The sequence below is a fragment of the Talpa occidentalis genome, unplaced genomic scaffold, assembly GCF_014898055.3.
Source record: "Talpa occidentalis isolate TD23 unplaced genomic scaffold, MPIMG_talOcc4v2.1, whole genome shotgun sequence".
In the NCBI taxonomy this organism is placed as follows: domain Eukaryota; kingdom Metazoa; phylum Chordata; class Mammalia; order Eulipotyphla; family Talpidae; genus Talpa; species Talpa occidentalis.
The window spans coordinates 132,587,289-132,603,445 of NW_026555331.1; the positions used below are offsets into that span (position 1 = coordinate 132,587,289).

Sequence of the window (16,157 nt, forward strand, 5' to 3'; positions counted from 1 at the left end):
CTATCTAATTCTGACATTGAAGGGAGAAGGGGGTGGAATGTTAAAACAAGTGAATTAAATCAGTCTATTGAGAGTGTCCTACATTTGTCCTATAGGACAAATGAAAGATATCTACCAGTGACTACTAAAAAACCTTTTACTTTGTTAAATAAGAACATAAGGTAGTTAAGTTTTCTACAATGTTTATAAAAACTCCATAAAATGCAGTTGTAGTTTTTTAATTTTATTTTCAGTTTTTGAATATAATCAAGAGAAATGGAAGTGGTTTTATCAATAGATATCATGGGACATCTAGTTGCAGTTTTCTGACTAGTTAGAAGTAACCTCCAAGGCTAGAGTAATGTCATGGAAAGTCTAGAATGAATATATGTATACACATATCTATATGTGCACTTAAGTATGTGTGTGCATATCAGTTTGTGTATCTGTATATTGATTGATCTATCCATATCTTTATATATATATATCTCACACAAGAAGGTAAAAATTGTAAGTACAGAATTTATTGATCTATGTACATATTATCAATATATGATGTCTATATAACATTCATAAATATACATATCAGTTTGTCTATATATTTGTGTGTATGTGTATGTGTATATATACACTGCCCAACAATTGCTTTAATCAATATTATGTCGTTTAACCACATTGTCAGAGGTTGATATGGAAATCTGACGTTATCTTGGCAATTTCTATATTTGATTCCTTCAACTACATATTATAGACTCCTTTACTTTAACTAAACCAGAAAAGGTGATATAACATTGTTTATTCTTTTAACATAGTTGCTGAGTATTTTCTTACCATTGAGCCATGACTATGGCAAAATAATATGTCTAGCTTCTTCAAAGTCAGGTCTACTTGGGCTTCACATCAGCACTGTTCTTCCTGGCAGCAAGGGTAAGAAGGGTTGAGAGTCAACCACAGTTCTTACAGAGGCAGAGGAAGACCACGTATCAGCTTTTCTGGGCAGATCAAATATTTCCTAGTAATAAATTCTAAAATATCAGTCTATTTAGTATAGAAAGAGAGCACATTTTCTTACTGTAAATTTAAAGGATTATATAAACACTCTTTTTAAGTTGTGATGCTGAAGAATTTACCTTAATGACTCTTCATTTCTCACCTCCAGAAATGAGCAGTGTGAATATTTCTTTGAGTATGATGTATTAGAACTTTATTAATAGGGAAGCCTTACAAATAGGCTATCATTTTTTGAGAAAGATCATACTGTGCTAAATAATGAGATAAGGGAATACAGTGAACAGCTTGACTTCTGCTGACTTTTACTTAAGAGTGTGAAGTGTTTTAAATTAGACTATGTTAGTTTTGATGAAACGTGCACAAGGGGGGCATAATTTAAAGGCTTTGTTCCATTTTGAGAGCTAGACAAATTGTATAATTTAAAAACAAAGCACTGTGACCTGGCAGTGAGGAAACAACTCTTGTACGCTGTTGGAGAGAGTGGAAATTGGGGCAACTTTTTTGGAAGGCAATTCAATGATGTCTATCAAATTGACACTGCATTTACCCAGCAACTTGCAATTACACATACTGAGTAGTATTTGCCTCTAGGCAAACTTGTAAAAGTATACAATGGATATAGGAGAGTGTTCATTACAGTATTTTTGAAATAATAAAAGGAAAAATATTATAAGAATAATCTAAATACACACCAGCAGGGCAATGGTTAAACTAAATGTATGTTCACTTAATGGAACACCCTAAACCATTAAGAAGTATTGGGTAATTCTGTACATGCTGATATGGAAAGGACTCTGGAATGAATTAGTAGGGAAATAAACCAGATTTAAACTGTCATGTGGTTTATTTTGGATAATTATAAAAACAGAAATATCTATATTATAGGTTTATGTTGCTTGGTGCAGCAGACCTCTCCTGTCTTGCCCGCTGATTCCCTCAGCAGTGTATTTCAGTAAATCTGCCTTTTCTGCTCCCTACTCTGTCTCTGGTGAATCCTCTCGCCCTCCACCCCAGCCCCTCTGGCCTATATCCCAGTTCTTGTATGCAAAAAAAAATAAAATAAAATAAAAATATTTATGTAGATTTATGTTGTTTTGTTGATACAATTTTATACTGAAGAATCATATGCAGGGCCTCCCCAGTGGTGCACTGGGTTGAGCGTCACACTGTGAAGCTGTCCGCAGCCTCTGCAGCGCAGGTTCGATTCCTGGCCAGCTGGGGAGAAACACACAAGGCACAGAAGACCTCTCTTGCCTCACCCACTGCTCCCCTCAGCAGTGTATTTTGGTCCATCTGCCTGTTCTGCTCCCCGCTCTGTCTCTGGTGAATTCTCTCACCCTCCCCACCCTCTGTCCTGTACCCCAGTTCTTGTATAAATAAATAAATCTTTTAAAAAAATGTTTAAGAAAAGAATCACATGCATCTTACCCATTGTGCTTGTCTAGATTTCAAATGTCAATATAATGTAATCATTGATTTCAGCAGGGAGAAGTCCTAGGTAGAGGTTCCTTTTGATCGTTTTCTGTACCATTTGATTTTTCTAAACATGTATGTGCAATAAATCTACTTTAAAAATATCTAAGTGAATGTTCTGAACTAAGTCTTCTTCACTGGTTTTTAGTGTCTTTTAAAACAATAATTTACAAAATAGTAAAGCATGATTGCTGAGCTCACTGAGGCATGAGAAACTAGCACATGAAGACTATATTGTCAGGAAATCAGTTCAAGTTGTTTAGGTAATATTCTCCTTGCCAATGAAAGTTGGCTCCTGCAGCCCTCATCCCCTTATTGTGAGTGCATCTCTTAGCTACATGCAGGATAGATCACTTGGTGCAGGACACATAGAGTCATCATATCTCCCTCCCTTTCTGAGCAAGAAAATTTGAAATCAGTTATTACAATCCTAGCCTGTGGTATGCTAACAAACTACAAAGCAAAGGCCTCTCTGAGCATGCATTTATTCTTAATGGATCTGACTTTGATTCAGAATGGGGAGAAAATCTGTTGCCTGTTTCGCGTGGACCCTGTCGTTTAATATAGCAGTCTCTATTTTGGAAGCAATTCCAAAAAGAAACAATAAAAGGACTAGCTTCTGCTCCTTTGAATCTTTGCAGAATTGCGACTTCCAGTGAACCCCTCTGTGTGTCTGGATCAGAACATACAATTAAAGCTGAGTGCTTCGCCTCACCTTTTAAAAGCAGTGAAGCCACATACGTGGAAACCATGGGACTGGAGCCGTGAACAGCTGTAAGCTAATCATTTTGAATTGTTATATCCAGCTTGTACTTTAGGAGACAGCTAACAACAGAAAAGTGCCAAACAGGTCTAGGGAGTTTTACGTGTTTGAATTATGAGTTTCTGTTATATAAATTTACAGTGATTTCTTCTTAATAAAAGATGCCATCATTGATCTTCTTCTAGGCTAATTCAAACCTCTCCTGCCATAGAATAAACATTTGGGGAAATAGAACTCTTATCTGGGAAGTTGCATTAATGGAAATTGAATTTAAAACCTTGACAATGTGAAACTATAAAATTTTAACATCCATTTTATGCTCAAATGACATCGTCTTAGTCTATAAATGTGGCTGAATGCGTTTTTTCCTAGTTCTTTTTTTTTTTTTTTAAGATTTATTTATTTTTATACAAGAGCTGGGGTATAGGCCAGAGGCATGAGAGGGTGAGAGGATTTACCATAGACAGAGCGGGTAGCAGAACAGGCAGACGAACCGAAATATACTGCTGTGGGGAGCAGCGGGCAAGATGTGAAAGGCCTGCCACGCCATGTGGGCATCTTCCTGGCCGGGTGGGAATCGAACCCATGCTGCAGAGGCTGCGGACAGCTTCACAGCACTGCGCTCAACCTGCTGTGCCACCAGGGAAGCACTAGTTATTTCTTTTAATGACTTCAAGGATCTAGGAAAGCAACTGCAGAGACCAAGTTATCCAGGTGACCTCCAGGGAAAGCATTTATGTTATCCAAGACATAAATGAGTTCCCCTCATCTAGTAATATGATTAAGTAGTATTTCCTTTGTTAATAGTATTTATTGACGAGTCTTATACATCTTGTAATTCCCTAGAGTTCAAAAGTTGAAAGAGCACAATCTTTTCACTGAGAAACTTAGATACTTAATGTATTAGAAAAGTATATTTGTTTCATCACTAAACACTAAGTTAATATTACTTTATTTTGTGGGTTGAAATGTTTTCTTAATACTTCATCCCTTCAATGAATCCTTCATTGAATTTATTAATTATTTGTGGTGAAGATTTTTAGATTGAAACTAACTAGTGAGAAAATATTTTGATACATTTTTTATGACCAGTCCATTATTGAAAACCTTAATATCTTTTCTTATAGAAAAAAAAATAAAGCAAAGAGTGTTGAAGGCAAAATCAGAAAATTACAGATGTTTCATTATTCCCTAAACTGTAATTTACATCACTTTTGTTGCAACAGTAACATACATGACTAAATTTTTAAATCTTTAACTTAATTTTAGGTACTATTTTCTTACCTTTTTTCCTACTTGAAAAATCTTTTGATGTAATCTGCCACAATGGAGAAATCTTATCACTTGATCTCCTCTCTGTACCTGTCTATCCCCTGGTAGTGATGCTAATAAGCAGTGAAATTATTTAGAAAAACCACCATGAAAGCTGAGGTCTGACAAAGGATAGATGGAGCATACAAAGCTCTGCAGCAGTTTACAAGTTACATACTCACTCTAAGGGAAGAAGATTTCACTGTGTTGTTTTATGTTTTAGGAATCAAACAGCAGCCCTTGCTCCACGGGAATCAATCTTTAGAGCGGAAGATCTATCTGTGATTCTTAAAGCCTATGTCTTAGTAACATCCTTAACCCCTTTGCGAGCATTCATTCATTCGACTGGCACAGTTTGGAGTCCACCAAAGAAAAAACGCTTCACTGTCAAGGTAAAAGTTCCATTCCAGCTATTGTTTCACACAAAGTATCCGTAAGATGAGTAAAATGAGAGGGGCTGCTTTTCTGTAACCTTTGTGATGATCAAATCCCATTGAACAAAGATTGCTTCATTTTATTGCTGCAAACAGAGACTTTTATTTAACAGATGCAGATTCAAAAATGAATTAGAAACAGTTTAACACACTAGGGATCACAAAGACTTTGTCATTTTTTTTTTCTCAATTTATCATTTTGGTTCAATTCTTTGACCCATTACTAGACCAGTTCTCACCTGCATTGTTTTTCTTAACTTTCCACTCATTCAAGAAAAACAGTGAATGTAGCAAATGAAAATATCATTAGCCATCATGCTATTTTCTTCATTGTTAGGATGCATTAGTGCTTTAATTTCAACATTCAACATGGGCTATTTGCTGAGTTAAAAAAAAAAACACTTAAGAGTGCCTAACAGTGTCAGTGATAACAGAAAGGATGAGGAGAGAATTTTCAGGGAAGAACTTAATAATAACCCAAAAGTTTAGCTAGAAAAAATAAAATTCAGTAATACAATACTTGATAAATTGTACAAAGTGTCTAATTTTACACAACCAGTTGCTCAAAGTGAAGATAAGGGGAAGTGGGGAGTGTCGCAAAGGCTGCATGTGGCTTGGCTTGTGTTTTCCTCCCAACTTTCCCCCATTTCCTCTTTTTTAAAAAGATTTATTTATTTATGTATACAAGAGCTGGGGTACAGTCCAGAAATTGGGGGGACGAGAGGATGAGACAGAGTGGGGAGCAGAACAGGCAGACTGACTGAAGTACACTGCTGAGGGGAACAGCGGGCGAGACAGGAGGACAGGTCTGCTGCACCATGTGGGTCAGCTCCTTGGTCAGGGATCGAACTCGTGCTGTAGTGACTGCAGATAGCTTCACAGTGCTGTGTCTTAACCCCTTGCACCACAAGGGAGGACTCCCCCATTCCCTCTTACCTGCACTCTGAACAATTATTTCTATAAAATAAAAAATTCCCTTAAAAAACAAATACAGGGCCTCCCCTGGTGGCACAGTGGTTGAGCGCTGGGCTCCGAAGCTGCCCGCAGCCTCTGCAGCGCCAGTTCGATCCCTGGCCACTGGTGAGGATCCCACATGAAGCGACAGAGCTCTCCTGCTGCTCCCGCTGCTCCCTTCAGCAGTGTATTTCATCAGTCTGCCTGTTCTGTTCCCCGCTCTGGTGAATTCTCTCACCCTCCCATGCTTCTGACTGTACCCAGTGCTTGTATAAATAAATAAATAAATCTTTAAAAATATATATATAAAAGCCAAATACGGTATGATACCACTTAACAGGAGGAAGCTAAAATAATCAAAGTCATAGAAGCAAAGACTAGTGTGGCAGTTACTAGGGTTGTGGGGAGGCAGAAATAAGGAGATCATCAAAGGGTTAGAGTTTCAGTTTTGCAGGATGAGTTAAGTCCTAGAAATTGACTATACAGCACAGTGCTTAAAAGGGCAGATCTTAACTGTGCTTATCAATCAAGGAAATAAAAAAACAAACAAACAAATAAGACAGGAAATTTTTGGAGGGAATAAATATGTTTATGATCTAATAGTGGTGATGATTTCACAGGTGTATACTTCTTTCAAAACTCATCAAGTTGTATACATTAAACATTACAGCTTTTCGTAACTCAATCATACACTGAAGAAGTTGTTAAAAAAAAAGAACATACAAGTACCTTTCATAATTTCGAGAGATTCCAAAGTGACTGAACTTGATGTTTTGAAGATTTTATCTTCTATAAATGCATTTTAAATTCTGGAAAATATTCCAATGATGAAAACATCTTAAATTATCCATTTAAATATTGTCAATTAAGAAATAGATCAGCATGATAAAGATGCAGGTGTTATATTGCTAGTAAACCAGAGAGTTGACATGCTTAGGGAAAGTAATTAATGACAGGTCTTCAGGGTACTTTTTTTTAAAAGGACAATCATCCTATCTCAACTATGTGAGATATACAAGGTCAATATATGTGGTTTTAATTAATCATGAGAAAGTAGAATCGAGTTTGATTTGTCTCTCATGTTGGTTCCTGCAAGTTACAGTAATTATTTATATTTCCCTAAGTATTTTTAATTATTCCCAATTGTCCTATTTTTATTATGTTGGATTATATGAAATTGCCAATACTCGGTCATTGCAAAAAACCCTGCAGTTTTGTTTTTTTTTTAAGATTTTTTTAAAGATTTATTTATTTATTTACTTATTTACTTATTTACTTATTTATACAAGCACTGGGTACAGTCAGAAGCGTGGAAGTGTGAGAGGATTCACCAGAGCCAGAGTGGGGAACAGAACAGGCAGGCTGACAAAACACACTGCTGAGGGGAGCAGCGGGTGCAGCAGGAGAGGTCTGCGTGCCATGTGGGACCCTCGCCAGCGGCCGGGGATTGAACCAGTGCTGCAGAGGCTGCGGGCAGCTTTGCAGCCCAGTGCTCAACCGCTGCACCACCAGGGGAGGCCCGATTTATTTTTTATTTATACAATAACTGGGGTACAGGCTAGAGGCATGGGAGGGTGAGAGGATTCAGCAGAGACAGAGAGGGGAGCAGAACAGGCAGATGGACCGAAAGCACTGCTGAGGGGAGCAGCAGGCGCCACGGGAAGGGTCTGCCTCGCCATGTGGGAATCTCCCTGGCTGGCCCAGGAATTGAACCCACATTGCTGAGCCTGCAGACAGCTTCACAGCACTGCGCTCAACTTGCTGAACCACCAGGGAGGCCCCAAACCCTGCAATTTCTTATGTTCAACCTAATATTTGAAAGTCAACTACAAGAGAGATACAAGAATTATATTCCTCACCTCATGTCATATGGCACTAAATAGCACTGAAAACCTATTTTTGAGCATTTCCCTTATACTATTAGGGGAAAAAGTCCAAGGAGGAGGTGCATCCCTCCATTATAACCCATCAAAGTGGGATTTGAGAGAGAACAGGGTGGGTGAGGAAGGAATACCGAATGAGATGTAGTTCACATACGTTTACATGAGGAGGACATTCAGCAGCCTGAATCCTGGGCCTGCGTTTCTCATCCTTTGCAGGGAAGGACACGGGATTTTCCTAGGGGACCTCAAGGGAGAGGCAGAAGGAACACAAAAGTCCTTTCCTCCACCTTGTCCTTTTAGAGACCTACTCTACACTCTACACTCCCACTCTACACTCCAGTCATCCCTACCATTGCCACTACTGGCCAAATGAGTTCAAGACAGCTTTCTGAGCTTGGGTGACTCCGTTTTATTATTTGTTTTTGCTTTTGTTGTTGTTAAGTTCATGTTTCAATCTCATTTCACCCATTCTAGTTCACCGTCTTGACAGGAAACAAAGCACTTGGTATTCCAAGTAATTTCTAGTTGCTCTTTTTTTAAGCATCACTTCCCCAAAACCAGTAAATTTGTATAGTTTTTGTGATGCTTTTTATGTCTTTCCTGAAAATAAATCATGAGTAAGGAAGCTCTTTGTGATTTGGCTTTATTTCAATTTTCATACTTTACTATTTTGTTTCTTATTCATGTCTTTGTCGTGTCTGCAGGACCTTGCAAGCTGCAGTTACAGTACAGAAAAACATGCAGTTCTTGTCATTTTCCTTTTCTCCTTGGCGTCTGTCTTTTCAAGATCTTGCCTGATTATTTTGGACAACGCTGTTATCTGCTCTGAAAGGGAGGTAGTGCAGCTTTGCTGGGGTAATGTGTCAGAGAGTGATTATTTCCTTACAAGGTCAACGTTATACATGATGCTCCAGATTGATTTCAGAAAACAAGGGGATATTTACTCCCTTCAGCTAAACTGCTTATTGCTTCAGTTAAAACAAATATATTCTACTTATCTGTTAAATCACTCAGCCTCCAAAGCACTCCTTCCTCCTGATTTTTTTTTTCAGTTTAAAAAAAAAAATACAAATTGTGTTTCCAATGCCAAGGTGAAGGATAAGCCCCAACCCCATTTTAATAACTAATCACATGATATCAAAGTTTATTAAGCCTTGTTCTTACATTCCATAAAGTTGTGTGTGTGTGTGTGTGTGTGTGTGTTTACTGGGTCCAAAATTTAAAGGTTAAATTACTTAGTTAAATCAGTAGTGATTTATGCACTGTGCAGAGAGGCAAGCCCACTAAACTAGTTATCAGTGGCCATTTATAGAACATTCTGGCAGCTAAAGGAGGTATGAAAGTAATAACAGATATAACTATGAGCTCATTTATTTCCAATTAGGTCTGCTGCTGAGATACTTTATCTACGAAAGCTTTGGAGAGAGTTGAAAAATATCAAGAAATGCAAATTTGAGAAATAATGGTGCATAGAAGCTTTGTAAACTAGGTTTTTCTGAAGTCTTCTATAGAATAAAAATATTTTAAGGGTATCCCTGGTGGCCTAGGTGTTTAGTCTCTGCCCTATCACTGCTGCCGCCTGAGTTGGATCACCAGCCAGTGAGGTGACCCACATGGTGCAGCAGGCCTCTTCTGTGTCGCCTGCTGCTCCCCTCAGCAGCGTATTTCAGTAGATCTGCCTGTTCTACTTCCCACTATGTCTCAGGTGAATCCTATCACACCCCACCCCCCAATCTATGTCCCAGTTCTTCTACACATAAATAAATTAGATTTAAAAAAAAAATCTTAAAATCTAAGTGATAGATGTTTCCAAAGATGTTCAAATTTAAGAGGAAGAAAATGGAAAAAAGGAAAGAAAGTTAATAGCAAATGCAATATTTACTTATTATATCCTTTGATTTTAAAACAACCATTTACTGTTGTTAAAGTACTGTCATTTTCTTGGTGAATAGAATAAATCCAATTTTGAGCAGTGTTCAACATTTTCTTCCCATCAAAGACTCTTAATTCAATTCTAAGATACTCTAGATATATCTTTGAATTTAAGAGTCATAGTCTTCTTCAGTTGTTCTAAATATAACTTTTGTCAAATCTGCCCATGCTGTGTTCATACACAGAGCACATTGATTAAAGCAAGAAATGTCATAAATTGAAATGTGGCTCTAAGGTAAAAAGTCACAAGTCTTCATCTACTGTCAATCACAAAACAAGAAGTTATTCAGCAGAGAGAAACTCTCATCTGTAACTTGTTTCTGACGTCTGAAGATTGTTTCTCTCTGTGATCTTAGCTGACTTGTTTTGATGAAAACATTTTGTTGGAGTGATTTGTGACTGCTGGCAGGAAGACCTGTCAAAAGTCATATTTTGTCCATTGAAACATAACTTAAATGAAACCATTGTTTGAGCAACCATATAAGGTTTGAAGATGTTCTTTGATTGATACTAGGTATTTCCAAAGTTACATGAAGGTGATTCCTGGCATGTCATCAACTCATTATCAGCTTGTGATAACTGTGTCTTGGATTGAATTCAATGTAAGATTATTTAAAAATTTTTAACTATATGAACCAATCTATTTACTCCCAAATTGTTCTTATTCAGCCCCTGTATTTTTTAGTCATCTTCCAGGGGCAATCCAGTAAATGCAACAGACAGATGTCAGAGTCTGAATTTCTGGACAGAGCCATTGGAATAGAAAGGGAAAAGTATGGGGCATTGCAGTCTGCCTCAGTCATATCTGTGAGAATGACTTCTAATGAAAACCCAAGTTAAAGTGATCTCCTGCCCCATCTGTGGCTCTAAATAAGCTCTCTTCCACCCATGCATTGGCCTTTTGGGGATTATTTTCCCCTTTCCAACTCTGCAGCTCCTTCTCACATTGATGTGATCAGCAAATGTGCACAGAAGAGTGAACCCTGGCCGAAAGGGAATTGCTAGTTACAAGGACGCATTTTCAAGAATGCGTATCTCTCTTATTCAGTTTTGGAAACTTGACACAGTTGCAGGGGTAAAGTTAGCCTCATTTGCTGTCAATATTTATGCGGTGGCTTTCATAATGTGGGGTGAGCGAGCTCATATATTCCCAGGGTAAAAATGAGTAATGTCTTTGGAAACAGGTATAAAGTTACAATATGGCTTTCCTACCTTAGAAGTGTTCTTCTCCTGATCTTCATTTTACATCTAAAACTGCAGACTATGGGACAGACCTTGTAAAAGACTTTTTCACTGAGCATCTGGCCCTTCTGCAGGCCTGAGAGATTTATGTCAGCTTGAGAAAGAATGTGAATAAAAGTCTGCTCCTGGGAGTTTGTAAAATGAGTTGATGTATTACTTAATCCACTCTTACTTAAGTTAAATATAAAAATTGCATCGGGGTGTTCATTTTAAGGTATGGTTTATATATAAGTAGAAATTATAGATAACATCAGTTTATAATTAAATAAACATGACTAAAGCTGACTTACAATAAAAACTTAATAATTAGTGACATTTATCTAATCATCTCACATTGGTGTTAAATATTCAGATACATATTTGCTTTAGAAAAAGAATGATTACTTTGCAACTGCTTACCATTTTAAAGTACATTCATGTAAAATAATTTCATTATTTTGCATGGATAATCTTGATGGCAACTTCGTCTTTTTTTTATAATTTTCATTCATTCATTTCCTACATTCACTCCCAACATTTTCCCATAAAATTATGTCAGGTAATTCTGTGCATTCAATGGCTTTTAATGCTAAACCTGAACTATTATAGGAAGAACATTATTCAATAATCATGGTCATGACTTTTTTTGTCCAAATATGATCATATAAAAATAACCTTTAAACTTCAGGATAGGGCCTCCCCAGTGGTGCAGCAGGTTGACAACCTGTCCACAGCCTCTGCAGCGCTGGTTCGATTCCCAGCCGTCCAGGGAGATACCTACATGGTGCGGCAGACCTCTCCTGTCTCACCCGCTGCTTCCTTCAGCAGTGTGTTTTGGTCCATCTGCCTGTTCTGTTCCCCACTCTGTCTCTGGTGAATTCTCTCAAACTCCCACACCTCTGGCCTGTATCCCAGTGCTTGTGTATAAATAAATAAATTAAAAAAAAATAAAAATAAACTTCAGGATAGTGGGCCATGTACCTGTACCCGCGGGGAACATAGTGGACACCCCAAAAATATATATCAATAATGGTTGTATTTAACTGTCATTTTTATTGAAGATATAAGTTGTGATTTACTTAAAACTGTCATTTTGAGGGAGATATGATTTAAGACTAGGTTCTGCAACATAAAATATGATGAATTTACAAATATCACCTTTGTTAATTATATACTTTCTTCTGGACTAGTGTAATGAACTGAAAAATAAATACAAATGCAATTTTCTGATATTTATGCATTATTAAATAAAGTGTATCTTAGTGGTAAGAAAGTAGCATTTAACATTTTATGCATAAATTTGCTAATTATTATTCCCCCTAAAACTAGATAATCGGTAGGCAAGTGTTAATTATATTTCCAGATAAAGGGAGGTTAGTTAATATTCAGGGACTCAGTGTGAAACCAGGTGAGGCTAGCGAATTTCTTCTGGATGCTTGGAAATGGAAAAAGGAATGCTTGGGTGGTGTTTTGGACATGAGGATGTATGTATTTCTTTGGATCACTACCTCCCCACACCAACTCTTCATCAAAATCTACTTCTCCCTGGTGCCATATAGTGGGTGTGAGTGCAGGAGTGAGAAAGGGGCCCAGATAAGGACTTGCAAAGAGAAAAAAAGTGTTATCTCTCCAACTGGAGCAGAGAAATCCCATGGCCAGTGGCATCCTGTAAATTCACAAATTAGTCTACGTAGGCTCTTCCCCTTTCTGCCACTGTCCAGTACAAGAGTGTTGCGCTGATTTGTTAAAACCTTGATAATCACAACTTTATAAAACAAACAAGGGTGTAGAATAAAAAATGAACATGAAAAAAGACTAATGGAAGCAATGCTTCAAAACATGTGAAGCATCCATAGAAACAATTAAGCCATCTCTTTTATTAAATATTTATTTATTTATGCATGCCAGATACAGGCCAGAGGTGTGGGGGGTGAGAGGATTCACGAGAGACAGTGGGGAGCAGAACAGGCAGGTCTGCTGAAATACACCACTGAGGGGAGCAGCGGGTAAGACAGGAGAGGTCTGCTGTGCCATGTGGGTAGTTCCTTGGCCCACCGGAGATCGAACTTGTGCTACAGAGGCTGTAGATAGCTTTACAGTACTGTGCTTAACCTCTTGAGCCACCAGGGAGGCCCCACAATAAGCCGTCTTAACTGTTGAGGTTCTTCTTATTTTTTTTTAAATAAATGAACTAGCTAAGTCAGAAAGATGGTCAAAGACATCAACTCTAAGCCCTTCCTCCACATAATAAAGAATGGTTAAGATGCTTCTGAGTTAATGGACTTATGAATTAAGGCAAGCTTCCCTGCAAACTTCCCTGAATTTTTCCACTTATTTCAGGCACTTAGAGAGTTACTGAATTTAATTTCATACGTCTTGATTGCTAGATTTTAAGTTTTCCATCACTGTGGTTATAGTATATTTGGAGAACAGGAAAATATATTGGGAGAAAAAAATCAGACAGAGTCAGCAAAGAATCAAGAGAACAAAAACCAAGAATAAAAATGTACTTGCCTGAATATGTTTAAAATCCCTGAAAGAAGAGATTATGTTTATTTTTCATTTGCAAAGGAAATAAATCTTTAGTACCTGACGTGCTATCTCATACTCAGCAGACAGGGGAGAGAGTGACTTGGAATAGACTCCACTTATTACTTGCTGAAAAGAATAGTTAGTGATAAAAATAACCCCTTTGCAAAGTGGCGTGTGAATGCAAAGTAATAACAGTGAAGACAATGGCAGCAAATGTCTTCCAAAATTAATTATTTTAATGCTTAAGCTTTTATAAAATATGTATGCTGTGGGGAAGACCAGTGACATTTATATCTTTACTTTGGGCATAGAAACAAAATAATTCTCCACCAGTACATTTTGAAGCTTATTGCACTTTTGTCATTTGAAACATTTCTATAAACAATTTCCTTTATTCTTTAGCTCTAGCTCAAAGGCTGTGACAATTTCTAAATATAAAATACCCCCAAGTGTGCCAACTAGGTAAAACTGATTTGTTGGCTAAAAGAAGACAGACTTTTGCTCCCTTCAGGAAAAAATCCGACTTGCATTTGTCTTATGTGATTTATGCATTATAAGTTTAAAATGAAATACAGCCTTTTCCCTCCCATATATTATAAAATGGTCTCAATTTGAAAGAAACGGCAATTTTTTGTCACCAAGGAAACCTGCATAGCTATGAGATGAAGCAAAACAAAAATACTGTATTGCCCCCATGTGGCCTTTTAAGGCATTGCACCCATAGTCCGCGCTGTCCAACGTTGAAAGGGGAAAAAAAGCAAAAATGCTTAGACAGCAAAGCTTTGATCTTTTTTTTCCCCCATTGGATTACACATATTTATTTTTAAAATGTTATTTAATAACACTTGCTTGTGGTAGGAAGGTTATATTGCTAAGTAGAGATTTCTGAATGGTGATCAATCTTCAGTGCAATATAAATTGATAAGATCACAAAATCATTTGGAATGATTTTAGTATTAGTTAGTCCCTGGACATTGCTTTTCCATTTAATACAGTTTCACAATATAGAAGCTTTTTGAAATTACTGTAAAGTTAGCACTAGCATTTCAGACTTGGCATCTGCGAATATATTATGTTTATCCATGTATCTCCTGTGTTCTATGTGATTTCAATGTGGATCTCAAACTGACTGTTAACACAGATGCCTTTGATTAGGTAAATGACCTTATATTGTGATATGGACCTGAAATTTCTCTTTCATTTCTCTGAGTGCTTCTAAGGCAAAGATGGATTCTTTCTTGGGATTCTGCACGCATGCCGGGTGCTGCATGCTGTGCTTCCTGCAGCATGCAGACACATTTCATCACTTTTGTTATCTCCCTCTCGATGGGCCACGTGTCTGTGAGGTCATCCTTCGCTTACTCCCTCAGTTCTGATCTGGAGCTTCCCCGTGCCCACCACTCTATCTTCTTTGTCTTATCTTGTCCTCCCACCCTTTCTGCATGCTGAGGAAACAGGTTTTTAGAAGCTCTCTGAAGCAGCCTTTAAAGTGATGGAGGAACTGCAAACAGGAGAGCAAATCCTAGGTGCCCCTGTACTTCTGATTCCATTTGCTGTGTGGCGCCCCCTCTGAACCAGCTTCCAGGGCCTGGTGCCCAGTCTTCTGCAGTCCAGTAGTTCCAGGTACTAAAGCCTCCTCTACCTGTTTTAGAAAGCATGGTTTGAAAATGATCTCTGTCTGAAATTGTATTCCAGATTATTTGAAAGGTAGGAGAATGTTCCCATGTACTTGATTACCCAACTCATCTGCATAAAGACTATGTATTCAAGTCACAGAGATTGAATTCATTCCTCTAAACTCAGAAGTCACCAAAGAAAAACATTATGCTAAGGAAATTTTCATGCTTTCAAGGAGTTACTGTGAAAGTGAAAAGAAATGTGATTTAAAAATATGAATAGGACAATGATGACATCCTTTCAGGCTGAGTGATAAGCAAATATCCAATTACCCTTTTACTCTAAAAGAGAGAGAAATAAGTCTGGATCTATAGTGATGGATTGACTGGGCTGAAAAGGAAAATCTCAAGGTATGACCCTAGTGCCCGAGGGATGGATATGTGTTAGAAAGACCTGGAACTTGCTGATGACCTCAGGCAAAGAGCAAGACAGTTTCCTCTTCTTAGAGCAGCTTACGTACCTATTTATGTGGTTTGTGCATGAATTTTAGGTCTCCTTTTCTCCATATAGTGCTGAGGGCCTCAAACAGAAACACTCTAGCCTTGAAAGTAACTAGTTGCTAGAACTTGCTAGCATAACAAGGTTCCTGAGTGATAGGTACCTTCCACAGGTCAAGGTCCCCATTACTGTAAAAACAGTCCAGGCAGAGATGCTGGTTCTCAGCCACCTCCTGGTGGGCAGTGAATTTCAGATGTAGCAGGTCCTCAAATAACACCATTTTGTTCATGTTTGTTTCATAGTCATGTTTGTGAGGAAAGAGAAATAATAATGAATGTACTCTGGCTGGCTGGGATAGTCATCAAGTGTAGGAGAGAATTAATGTGCCCCAGGAAGATTTCAGAAAATAAGGGGGTATTTTAGCTGAGCTTGGAAGAATAAGAAGGTTTTCTTTAGAAATGGAGAGGGGTAGTTTCATTTATTTTTGGAAAGACATTAAGCATGCAGGGATAACAAAAGATGTGGTATAAGAAGTGGGAGTTGCCTTAG

General features: G+C 37.8%; 1 protein-coding gene across 2 annotated transcripts in view; it reads left to right on the top strand.

The window, feature by feature from the left end:
- CPED1 (cadherin like and PC-esterase domain containing 1) overlaps positions 1 to 16,157 on the top strand; it is a 255,853-nt gene that overhangs the window by 91,345 nt on the left and 148,351 nt on the right. For both annotated transcript variants that reach the window (XM_054692593.1, XM_037512247.2), the window contains 2 exons: positions 3,105 to 3,237; positions 4,761 to 4,929. In XM_054692593.1, the coding sequence (XP_054548568.1) occupies positions 3,105 to 3,237; positions 4,761 to 4,929 (302 nt within the window). The remainder of the gene's footprint in view (positions 1 to 3,104; positions 3,238 to 4,760; positions 4,930 to 16,157) is intronic.